The 12481-nt window shown below is 42.6% G+C and overlaps 1 protein-coding gene across 2 annotated transcripts in view; it reads left to right on the top strand.

Annotated features, from left to right (window-relative positions):
* Window positions 1-9250, top strand: part of LOC124612842 (b(0,+)-type amino acid transporter 1-like) — a 439105-nt gene extending 429855 nt beyond the window's left edge. For both annotated transcript variants that reach the window (XM_047141270.1, XM_047141271.1), the window contains one exon: window positions 8968-9250. In XM_047141270.1, the coding sequence (XP_046997226.1) occupies window positions 8968-9032 (65 nt within the window). In that variant the 3' untranslated portion in view covers window positions 9033-9250. The remainder of the gene's footprint in view (window positions 1-8967) is intronic.
* The last annotated feature ends 3231 nt before the right edge of the window (window positions 9251-12481 follow it).

A 12481-nucleotide genomic window follows, 5' to 3' on the forward strand; every position in this document is an offset into this window, starting at 1 on the left:
ACCCATACTCTGTGACGGAGCGTAGAGGGACGAACGATGTGGGAGACCCTCACTGTCGTAATAGGCAAGGTCCTAGTGGAGGTGGTTTGCCATTGCCTTTCTCCGACCGTAATGGGGATGAATGATGATGATGAAGACGACACAACAACACCCAGTCATCTCGAGGCAGGAAAAACCCCTGACCCCGCCGGGAATCGAACCCTGGACCCCGTGCTCGGGAAGCGAGAACGCTACCGCGAGACCACAAGCAGCGGACTGGCGTCACATATGCATCATAATTTATGGTGGTTCCACTTGGTATGATGTCCACAAGCAAGAGTCCTTCGGAATCGAAAAACACCGTAGCCATAACTTTTCCAGCAGAAGGTGTGGTTTTGAATTTTTTTTCTTGGGTGAATTTGCATGATGCCACTCCATTGATTCCCTCTTCGTTTCTGGTGAAAAATGATTGAGCCATGTTTCATCACCTGTCAGTTCTTTCAAGAAATTAATCTCCACCATTCTCGTACTGTTCCAAAAGTTCGCTGCATACCGTTTTTCTTGTTTCCTTGTGAGCCACTGTCAACATCCTGGGAACCCACCTGGCACAAACCTTTTTTAACGCCAACACTTTCAGTATTCTGCAAACACTTCCTTCCTCTATGCCAACGTAGCGTTCACGGTGATGCGTCTGTCAGCAGTCACCAATTCGTTAACTCTCCGCACATTGTCTGGAGTGTGTGCACTACGAGGCCTGCCACGTGGACAATCCTCAATATTGCCGTGCCGGCTTTCATCACGTAACCTGCTCGCCCACCGACTAACTGTACTGCGATCGACAGCAGCACCTCCATAAACATTTTTCAACCTCTTGTGGATGTTTCCCATTGTCTCGTTTTCACAGCACAGGAATTCTATGACAGCACATTGCTTCTGACGAACGTCAAGTGTAGCAGCCATCTTGAAGACATGCTGTGACGGCGCCACACACGGAAACAGATTGAACTAAGTTTGTAAACAAGCGGGAAGGATGTATCTACACACTGTAAAACTTTCATAAATGCAGAATGAAAACCGTATTTTTATAAAAATAGTGTGCATTTCTTTTGGAGTGACCCTCGTAGTTTCGTGAAATTCCATAGGTGGCGACGCTACACGTAGCCGTCAAAATGGCGTCTGCAATGCAGATATATTACCAGCAGGGAGCTGTCATTGAGCTTCTTTTGGCGGAAAACAAGAACGTTGCAGATATTCAAACGTGCTTGCAGAATGTCTGCGGGGATCTGGCGGTGAACAAAAGGACGGTGAGGTGTTTGTCATCATCACAGCAAGGTCGTGTGAATCTGTTAGATCTCTCGCGTGCCGGCCGGCCGCTCACAGCTGTAACTGCTGCAATATTGGAACGTTCGGACACACTCATTCGAGGTGATCGACGGATAATAAACACCTCGCTGCACAACTGAACGTCTCTGTTGGTAGTGCTCACACACTCGTCCACCAGTTGGGGTACTCAAAGACGTGTGTCCAGTTCTCGCGCCTTGAGACTTCCATCTGTTTGGTCCAAGGAAGGATGCACTCCGTAGGAAGCAGTAGGTAGATGATTGGGAGATTATTGATGCAGGAAGGCATAGGCTTTGACTTCGACCAGTACAGCGGTACCATGCAGGCATACAGGCCCTCCGAGTAAGGTGACGTAAGGTATATTGAAAAATAGCGTTTTATAAGCAAAAGAGCGGAGAATAATGTGGTGCATTGGAATTCTGAATAAAATCAACCTGCTTTCAGAGATAATAACCGTGTTTCATTACTTACTGAATGCCCCTCATTGACATTTGGAGTGACATCTAGTGGCAAAGATAGGAAGTACGAGCTGGCCACATACAGAGGAGGCGGTACCTGGCGGGAAAAGCAATAAACAGCCGCCGCAGCTCCACACAGCAGCGAAGCTTGCCGAGATATGTCGGGCCTGGTGGTCTTGTAGTAAACTGCAGGCTCGAACTCGAAAGATCACGGGACTAAATCGCGATCGGGCTACGGACTTTTTTAGTCTGCCTTTTAACCCAGCATTCACCTCTCAAAGATGTGGAGGTTCTTGTTAAAATGTAGGTCACCTTTGCATGATACGATAAATTGGGCTAGATTAAGGACACACAAATAGCTGAAGTCGCATCCAATTGAAAGACGTGCATCAGGCCACTGAACCACTCGAAATTATTATTAGCAGAATATATACGTCTAAGTATCTTCTGAACGTTTTATAAATTCCCTTACCACGTTTTGCTGTCTCCATACGAAGGCTATCAGAAACTATCGTTGGGATCTTCCCGATACAGGTTCCGCTCATACACACATTCATGTGGAGCCTTTGTCGCATGTGATTCATTGCCATTACGTCAGAAAGGCATTCAGGCGTAGACACTTAGTGCTACCCATGCGAGGCTGGGGCGCGCCTCTAGCATTGTACTGTATAAACAAGAATTTGTAAGTTATTGTATTCTGCCGTTAGTTACCTCACAACCAGTCTGTCTTAGGAACTTTCGACTCAGTCATTTTCGAACCACAGTTCCCTGTCTGACAGATGGCTGTCGTTCTCAATTGTCCCTGTAATTTTGTGCCATGATCACGGAAATGTGTAGATGTACATTCAGGGTTACAGAGTCAGCCACCAGACTGCAGCACCTCCAGACACTGTCCTCTACACAGATGATTGCTCACAGATTCTGAGGAAGAGTAGTAGAAATATTTCGCCGGAAAATCTAACGTCAATCCGACTGGGCTACTGGGAATACATCTTCCAGTAATAAAAAGATAATTACTTGCCTTGTTGATTTGTCAAATCCGAACTCTCGTTGGGTTTCGTAGCACTTGCAGTATTCGGATCTAATCGATGACAGTTTTATGTTTGAAATCTGAGACAGAAATTGTGCTTGTGTTACGAATCTCACAATCGATTCATTACTGATAATTATGGCACAGCGCCACGCGGCCGAAATTTTTACGCCCAAAAATATCAAAACAGCGTGGGCTGTTACGAGCACGAAAACTTGCGTGTTAACGGCCCAGGTCGATGGACTCACAATCGGGGATCCGACGCTTTGCCCCACTTGATAAACATTCTGTGTATAAAGCAGCGAAACGTTTTCAGCCGTTTGCTGAGCGAACAACAGTTGCTGCCACCTCTTCCGCGGATGCGTCAAACCGAATATTCGTTCCCTTAATTGTATTATTAAATTCATGGGATGCATTTATTTGACAGTCAAATAGTGCCAATAGCGTCGTTGTTGTGCATTGGTTTTCTTCCGTTTTTTCAATTTTCAGGCCAAATCACCATCTGCATGAAAGAGCCAGAAAGATACGTACTGCGTCACTATTTTATGTACGAGTAGTAGTTAATGTATTAGATACATACAAACAAAGCGCCGAGTCTTCAAAGAATGAAACTGCCATGTATAACAAAGTTTTCAGCTGTTTTAAATATTTGCCCTTAAGCTTGTAAATGAGAAAAATTTGGAAAAGATTTGAAATTACGTGTGAAATTTGTCGCAAGATAATTAACGTTTCACTATTAGACACTGGATGAGTGTAGTCTGGGAAAGCTACCGCAGCAGGTGGAATAAATGAAAAACTGGAGTCTTATAACAAGATAAACTTTTGCAAGTAATAAATTAATGCTGGATAACTAAAAGTTACTAGAATGAAATTTTCAGTCTATCCTTTCTTCCAGGAGTGCTAGTTCTGCAAGGTTCGCAGGAGCGCTTCTGTGAAGTTTGGAAGGTAGGAGACGAGGTATTGGCGAAAGTAAAGCTGTGAGGACGGAGCGTGAGTCGTGCTTGGGTAGCTCAGTCGGTAGAGCACTTGCCCGCGAAAGGCAAAGGTCCCGAGTTCGAGTCTCGGTCCGGCACACAGTTTTAATCTGCCAGGAAGTTTCAAACTAAAAGTTCCCCAGCGCTTGATATACAGCAGAAGTAATCTCTCTTTCTGAAGAAACGGAAACGGAATGACTGTAAAAGCCATCGTGGCACTGACTACAAACTATTCTCAAAGGCCGGCCGCGGTGGCCGAGCGGTTCTAGGCGCTTCAGTCCGGAACCGCGCGACTGCTACGGTCACAGGTTCGAATCCTGCCTCGGGCATGGATGTGTGTAATGTTCCTAAGTTAGTTGAGTTTAAGTAGTTCTAAGTTCTAGGGGACTGATGACCTCCGATGTTAAGTTCCATAGTGCTCAGAGCCATTTGAACCATATACTCAAAGATAATCAATAACGACATGAAGACTATCGCAGAACCTATTATTTGTGAGTAACAAAATGAATTTAGACTAGGTCGTTCATGCAGCGACGAAGTGTTTGTAACTAAGAACATTACACAAAAATGCAGAGAGTTTAACGTAAAAACCCATATGACTCATCGACCTTCGAAAGGCTATTGACCGTTTGAGCTGTGATAGCATATGGAAGATTGTCTGAATATGGATATCTTATCTCCTAATAGAGACAATGAAAAGTCATTGCAAAAATTAACGTTTTGTAATAAACACACGTGGGAATCAGTTAAAAGAAATAATATTAACTAAGGAAAACAAACACACACACACACTCTCTCTCTCTCTCTCTCTCTCTCTCTCTCTCTCTCTCTCTTTCAGGTCTCTCTCTCTCTGATAAACATCATGGTTAGAAGTTGCTTTTTAACCATATACGTCGTTAGGTTAGCAACAAGTAGGTAAACACACCAAAGGGGCGGAAACACGTAATGGAGTTGCAACATTTACGTTGTAAAAAGCACAGTGACCGAAGAAATCGTTATATCGAGTGGCAAAAGAACAGCAGTACACCACAAAAATAAGGAGAAACATGGTGAACAGTGTGAAAAAGGTCGGAATTCAAAACTGTGCTTACATGTCGGTAACAAAGTGCTAGTGCGAACTCCAGACCAGATGAGATGAAACACAGATCACAGCAAATCATAAGTAATTACTTTTTTACACAAAAATATCGCGAAGTGAACTGTTTCATAATGTAAAAATGACAAAACTGTATCGTTATAGATTCCACCGATGATGCGTTGGAACAAGAAAAAGGCGAACGCGTCTGGGAAAAATAAATTAAATGGCAGCACGAAAAGACTGTTTTATTTTTTTAAGTGCATAGGCTAATAATATTAGTGTGAACTTGTTGTCAAAAGCATACCTTTCTCTGCAGAAGCTATTTGTGCCCTTTTGGCACCATATTGTACGACTAGTCACAGTTAATAACAAGGTGTGTGATTTGAGAATCGGCGCGTCAACCCGAAACCGGTAACCACTGCAGCATAAATTTTATGTCAGTGCAACTGAGACGGATGAAACAAAAAACCATCCAATCTTCTCGACATCGTTTTCATTCAAAAGTATGAAGATGATCTCCAAAGGTCAGTATCCTGACGAACGAAATATACAAGAAATAAAACTTGACAGTTTGTAGTAATAAAACGAAAATAATAGCATTTCGCGGAAAATATCCAGCCAGATCAAAAATTGCCACAATTTGCGGAACATTGGGCTGTAAATTACAAAAAGAGTCAATCATGAAATTCTATGAAGAGATGGCGGTTCCTGTGGTGTCCCATGGAAGCGAAAGCTGGGTTACCATAAAAAAGAAAAGAAAATTCAGACAGCAGAGACGAGACCCCTACAGAAGGCGAAGGGCTGCACAAGGAATGACATGATAAGAAATGAAGGTACTAGAACAGAATCAAATATTTTCAACATGAATGAAAACATTCAAAAGCATAGAGAACATCGGAGACGATGCCTGATGAGAATGCCAGGTCACAGGATTTCCTAGAAGATCTCCATTTTAAGCAAAAGTTAGTTTTTCACGCGTCTCTGTGTTCATGGCGACATATCCTCTGAACTGCATGTGTCGTACAATGATATAATTTTGCAAGACAGTCAGTGGTATATGTGGATGCTGTCCACAAAATGTGTTGGGAATAGACAGTAGTAACGAGGAGCTAAATTAAAAGAAGAAGAAGAAGAACGGGTAGCTCTGAGGGATGAAGTAGTGAAGGCAGCTGAGGATAAAGTAGGTAAAAAGACGAGGGCTAGTAGAAATCCTTGTGTAACAGAAGAAATATTGAATTTAATTGATGAAAAAAGAAAATATAAAAATGCAGTAAATGAAGCAGGCAAAAAGGAGTACAAACGTCTCAAAAATGAGATCGACAGGAAGTGCAAAATGGCTAAGCAGGAATGGCTAGAGGACAAATGCAAGGATGTCGAGGCTTATCTCACTAGGGGTAAGAATGATACTGCCTGCAGGAAAATTAAAGAGACCTTTGGAGAGAAGAGAACCACTTGCATGAATATCAAGAGCTCAGATGGAAACCCAGTTCTAAGCAAAGAAGGGAAAACAGAAAGCTGGAAGGAGTATATTGAGGGTCTATACAAGGGCGATGTACTCGAGGACAATAGAAGGGATATGGAAGAGGATGAAGATGAAATGGGAGATACGATATTGCGTGAAGAGTTTGACAGAGCACTGAAAGACCTGAGTCGAAACAAGGCCCTGGGAGTAGACAACATTCCATTAGCACTACTGACGGCCTTGGGAGAGCCAGTCATGACAAAACTCTACCATCTGGTGAGCAAGATGTATGAGATAGGCGAACAGGCGAAATACCCTCAGACTTCAAGAAGAATATAATAATTCCAGTCCCAAAGAAAGCAGGTGTTGACAGATGTGAAAATTACCGAACTATCAGTTTAATAAGTCACAACTGCAAAATACTAACACGAATTCTTTACAGACGAATGGAAAAACTGGTAGAAGGTGACCTCAGGGAAGATCAGTTTTGGATTCCGTAGAAATGTTGGAACACGTAAGGCAATACTGACCCTACGACTTATCTTAGAAGAAAGATTAAGGACAGGCAAACCTACAGTTCTAGCATTTGTAGACTTAGTGAAAGCGTTTGACAATGTTGACTGGAATACTCTCTTTCAAATTCTGAAGGTGGCAGGGTTAAAATATAGGGTGCGAAAGGCTATTTACAATTTGTACAGAAACCAGATGGCAGTTACAAGAGTCGAGGGGCATGAAAGGGAAGCAGTGGTTGGGAGGGGAGTGATACAGGGTTGTAGCCCCTTCCCGATGTTATTCAATCTGTATATTGAGCAAGCAGTGAAGGGAACAAAAGAAAAATTCGGAGTAGGTATTAAAATCCATGGAGACGAAATAAAAACTTCGAGGTTCGCCGATGACATTGTAATTCTGTCAGAGACAGCAAAGGACTTGGAATAGCAGTTGAACGGAGTGGACAGTGTCTTGAAAGGAGGATATAAGATGAACATCAACAAAAGCAAAACGAGGATAATGGAATGTAGTCGAATTAAGTCAGGTGATGCTGAGGGAATTAGATTAGGAAATGAGACGCTTAAAGTAGTAAATGAGTTTTGCTATTTGGAGAGCAAAATAACTGACGATGGTCGAAGTAGAGAGGATATAAAATGTAGACTGGCAATGGCAAGGAAAGCATTTCTGAAGAAGAGAAATTTGTTAACGTCGAGTATAGATTTAGGTGTCAGGAAGTTCTTTCTGAAAGTATTTGTATGGGGTGTAGCCATGTGTGGACGTGAAACATGGACGATAAATACTTTAGACAAGAAGAGAATAGAAACTTTCGAAATGTGGTGGTACAGAAGAATGCTGAAGATTGGATCGATAGATCACATAACTAATGAGGATGTACTGAATAGAATTGGGGAGAAGCACAACTTGACTGGAAGAAGGGATCCGTTGGTAGGACATGTTCTGAGGCATCAAGGGATCACCAATTTAATATTGGAGGGCAGCGTGGAGGGTAAAAATCGTAGAGGGAGACCAAGAGATGAATACACTAAGGAGATTCAGAAGGACGAAGGGTTGCAGTAGTTACTTGGAGATAAAGAACATTGCACAGGATAGAGTAGCATGGAGAGCTGCATCAAACCAGTCTCTGAACTGAAGACCGCAACAACAACAACCCAGGTGCTGTTGTGGCTTGCAGATTGGTTTGTGGTAAATTACCGTAAGTCTGTAAAGGAAAAAGCCAAGTGCATCATGCAGAATGTCGAATTAAAACCCGTAATTGCAGTTCTGCGAAAGTTAAAATTAACATGTACTGAGATAACTCCAGTCGGTAAGGTGAAAAATGTACGGTTTGTAAAACAATAAATCGGCCGGAAAAGCTCACACCGGTGAGACGATTGCCACGCCCATTCAACAATAACGTATTCCGAGCAGACTGGATGCAGCTGATATTCCCAAATCAACTGTCCGTGTTCTAAGTTTGAAAGGAAAACTGAAATTCTTGAGAGCCACACCCGACTTGGCGACTCCAATCAAGCAGAAGAACGTCGCGAACAAATGGCAACCATGTTGAAGTTTATTAACAAAAATTCAACGACTTGTACATTTTCTGGCACTGTCAGATCATTGTAAAACGTACTCCTTATGTACAGTAACAATTTATTATTCTTCCAAACATTCTTTCTTTGAGTGATTAGGAGGCACGTCCTGATTCACTTGTTCCATTTAAAATGCCGCGGTAGGGGAGTCATTCACGCTGTTTGACACGATACTGGCTGATGCTTGAGGAAGAGGAGCATGAGGGGTCGGTGCGAAGGTTTTTGTAGTAGACTCACCTAAAGCAATTTTAGGCATAATTAAATAATAGGCAGAAACGTGGAGCAGGTCAATGTCATTAAATACACAACTATTTACTGCCGAGCCTTCCTTGCAAATGAACAAGACCCACAAGTATGCAAGTAAGCAGTTTGTTATCGATGCGAAAAAACCAGGACACACTCGTAATGGGTTTTCAATAATCAGAAATTCCTGTTGCCTCGCAGGAGAGGAAGTGAGGTGGCTGGAGTGTATCTTCGTTGCATTAGCAGCTTAGCCGCAGTTTGCCCCTGCCAAATAACTGCACAGCTGATGACAGGCTGGCGTCGCCTCCTTTACTTTTGCAGATAAGGTGACCCGCTACACGCAGCTGCTTATGGAGGCCGTGCCCACCGACCAGAACACGGACTGAATGAGGAGCCCCCGCCTGCAGCACACCCGCAGCCCGGAAGCGGCGTGCCTTGCTGCGGGACCCACACAACCTCACGGGTTGACGCTGACTCAGCCAAAGTTCCTGTCTAATTGTATTTTTTAGTAGTGTGTGTGCTTTCTATGTGAATTGGTGAGGTGAATGAAATATTTATGTATTTTTTATAAGAAAATAGAAGTTTGACACGTGAAATACACACTTCAAAAGAAAAAGAAATTAAATAGTTTCATTAATAAATGATAAATCTCTCCCTCCCTCCCTCCCTCCCTCCCTCCCTCCCTCCCTCCCTCCCTCCCTCCCTCCCTCCCACAAACACACAAAGCAAAGACTAACTTGTGGTGTAAGATAACTGTCTTATGCTGTGTACGGTAAGTAGCTTTGGAACTCTACTCGCTACACCCATTTATCCACTTAGTGAAAGGTTCGTGTATCTATGTGAGTACCGTGGGGGGTCGCCCACCACCGGTGGTCAATCCTCTTATCTCTCTAAATAAATCGGTAGCTCAGTTGTTTGTATGATACACAGTGAAGTATTGGTCTTGTTCGTTGTGGCAGAAAATGTAGTTTCGGAATGGTGTAGTCAATCAATCTGCACAAAACACCGCCAATAAATATATAATTCAATAAATTATTTACAAAAACGATAGTTAGAACAGTAAGAAAGTAGAAAAAATTTGAACTCCTTCATACTAAGGAAATCATTACTGTTTCACAACTTACATCGCAGACTATTTTTTCTGTTTTTCATACTTCAAAGCTCCAGTCACTACTTCCATTTCTGTTTGACAGTTGACTTACTTCTGTAAAGAAGAGCTTTTCTACGGACCACAACACCATCTTAACATGATGAACGTATTTGACACAATTTTCATCCTTTTCGAGAGTGAAACTCATTCCTCCGTAGAAGCTACACAGCGTATTTACAATCAGTAGTGCTGAGGTATAAACTTAAAAACGGAAGCGAAAGAAACTATGTGAGAGTTCCGTGCTATTATTAAACATTTCCATTTGAAATGGTGGATTGCCGCACAAATCAAAACAGAATTGGGTGAAGCTCACCCCGGACACTGCACCATTATTAAAGACCATTTGCTTTTGGATGAATGAACTTAAACGTGGTCGGCGAAGAACCGAACACGAAGGACGCTCTGTCCGTCCAGAATAAACTAGCGAAGAAAGTCCATGATAAGGCAATGCAAGACCGCCGAATAAAAAATTGTCAGATTTCTGAGACTGTAGGCATCTCATCTGAGCGAGTGCATAACATCCCACACGGAGAATTGGCTGTGAAAAATCTGTGCGCGTGTTGGGAGCCAGGAATGCTCACAGTCGGCTAAAAGCGTATCGGGCACAGCATTTCAGGTCAATATCTGACGATGTTTAATCACAATCCGCAAGACTTTATGCGCCGATTTGTGACTTTTGATTGAACCTGGATCCATTATTAGAGTCAAAACGGCACTCAAAACAGTGGACAAAGGCTGGTGACAGTGCGCAGAAGAAACAAGCACCATTTTGTCAGCTGGTAGAGTGGTGGCGACTGTTCTTTAGCGGTTTCCAAGGAATAATACTCCTAGACTACTTGGAAAAAAGCGGAACCATAAGTGGATGCTACTGTTATCCATTGTTCGATCGTCTGACACTTGCATTGGCTGAAAATGTAGTATCGTTGCCACAGATGCTACTACAACGTCGCGCCAACACAAGGTTGGCAGCCCGTCGTCTGCCGAGCACAGCGCACTCTAGCGGGCTATGCAGCTCGACGGAACTAGAGCGTGCCTCGTTCACTTCTTAACTAGATTTCAACCTAGGCACACGCGCTTTCATAATCGGCCCTCAGCCAGTTCTGTTAGCAAGCCCATCATGCTTAGCCCCTGAGAATATATTGTATTAGTTCATGGTATTCCATGTGACGAGATTGTCAGTTCATAGCCGCAGCTGCAGTCCTACAAACTACTGAAGATAAGTAATTTCATGGTACTATGTGTTTCTTGAATAATAATCCTCCTCTCGAACAGTGTGCCGTACCGCATATTATTGCAACCTGGACTCTTTCGGCTCCTATCAACTCGGCCTCCTACTTATTTGCATTTAGTAACGCGCTTAAAACACCCACGCGTTTTGTGCCTCTAAACAGTGAGACACAATAGAAAAAAGACCAAGGTTCGCACGCCAAAGTGCTCTTTTAGCAGGATAATGACCCACCCCACACATCAGCGATAACAATGGCGAAAGTGCATGAATTGGGCTTGATTCCTCATCCACCCCATTCATCAGACTTAGCACCAGGTGACTTCTTCCTGTTCCCTAGCTTGAAACACTGTCTTGCTGGGAAGAAATTTTCATCTAATGGAGAAGCGATAGGTGCAGTCAACGAGTATTTTGCAGTGTTGGACAGAACCTATTTTTCCGATGGCATGAAAAAGCTGGAGAATCGCTGGAGACTGCGTCGAGAGGTAAGGTGTGTTGTTTAAGAAACAAACTTTTTTTTCGCACTGATAGGATACAGCGCAAATCCTCTCAGGGTTGGTTTCACTCCTAATAAAGACCAGCTGCAGTGCAAGAATAGTTCCAAATAGAGTTGTAAAACTACCCTAGGCTATCATAATTAAGAGTAGATTGCGGTGGTTTCCCTAGTAGCCTTGGTCAGTTAACATCGTAATCTTGTTACTTGTATGTTAGGTGTGTTGCATAACTATTGGGCGTTACCTCATTTCGATCGCCTTGTGTTCGTATGTGATGAGTATCTTAGTAGATTCTCTTAGAAACCGGAAGCGGTGAACCGTCTAGGAACTGAGTGACGATATTTAAGGGGATACGGAATCGGATTTTGGGTTAAAAAATCGAATTTTTTTTATTGGCGTATTATATTCTTGCCATGTTTCCTCTTTAAAATGACGTATCATACATAGCTCTACTACAATTATAACTATTTTATTTTTATATATTTGTGAGATCGGGTATTGCGCTTTAGTTATACACGTCTCTCGTGGCTGACCATGAACTTTTTGGCAGTACCTTTAAAGTGACATGAATTCAAATATCCCTGTTTCCAGCGACTATTTATACACTAGTTGCCCGAAAATGTTTCTCTCTGATTTCCTCAAGTTACTCTTTGACTTTGTGGCGGGACTGTTTTGTAAACAGTGTGATATAAGAAAGTAGTTGTTGTTGAGTTATTTCGTATTTAGTGCTTCATTTTTCGCAGTGAAAATGCCTAGAGCTAAAGCAAAAGTATTTAAAAAGCGTGTGAACTGGCAAAAGAAAAGAAATAATGATTCATTAGCAAAGCAAAGCAGTTCATCATCATCACTGTTGGAAAATGTGAATCCACTTATTAGTGATTTGCCGAACGAACTTACACCAAATGAAAACAGTGCTTCTCATAAAAAACTAAGAGATTTGGAAGAGAAATATAATTTACTTGATAG

The sequence above is a fragment of the Schistocerca americana genome, chromosome 4, assembly GCF_021461395.2.
Source record: "Schistocerca americana isolate TAMUIC-IGC-003095 chromosome 4, iqSchAmer2.1, whole genome shotgun sequence".
Taxonomy (NCBI): Eukaryota; Metazoa; Arthropoda; class Insecta; order Orthoptera; family Acrididae; genus Schistocerca; species Schistocerca americana.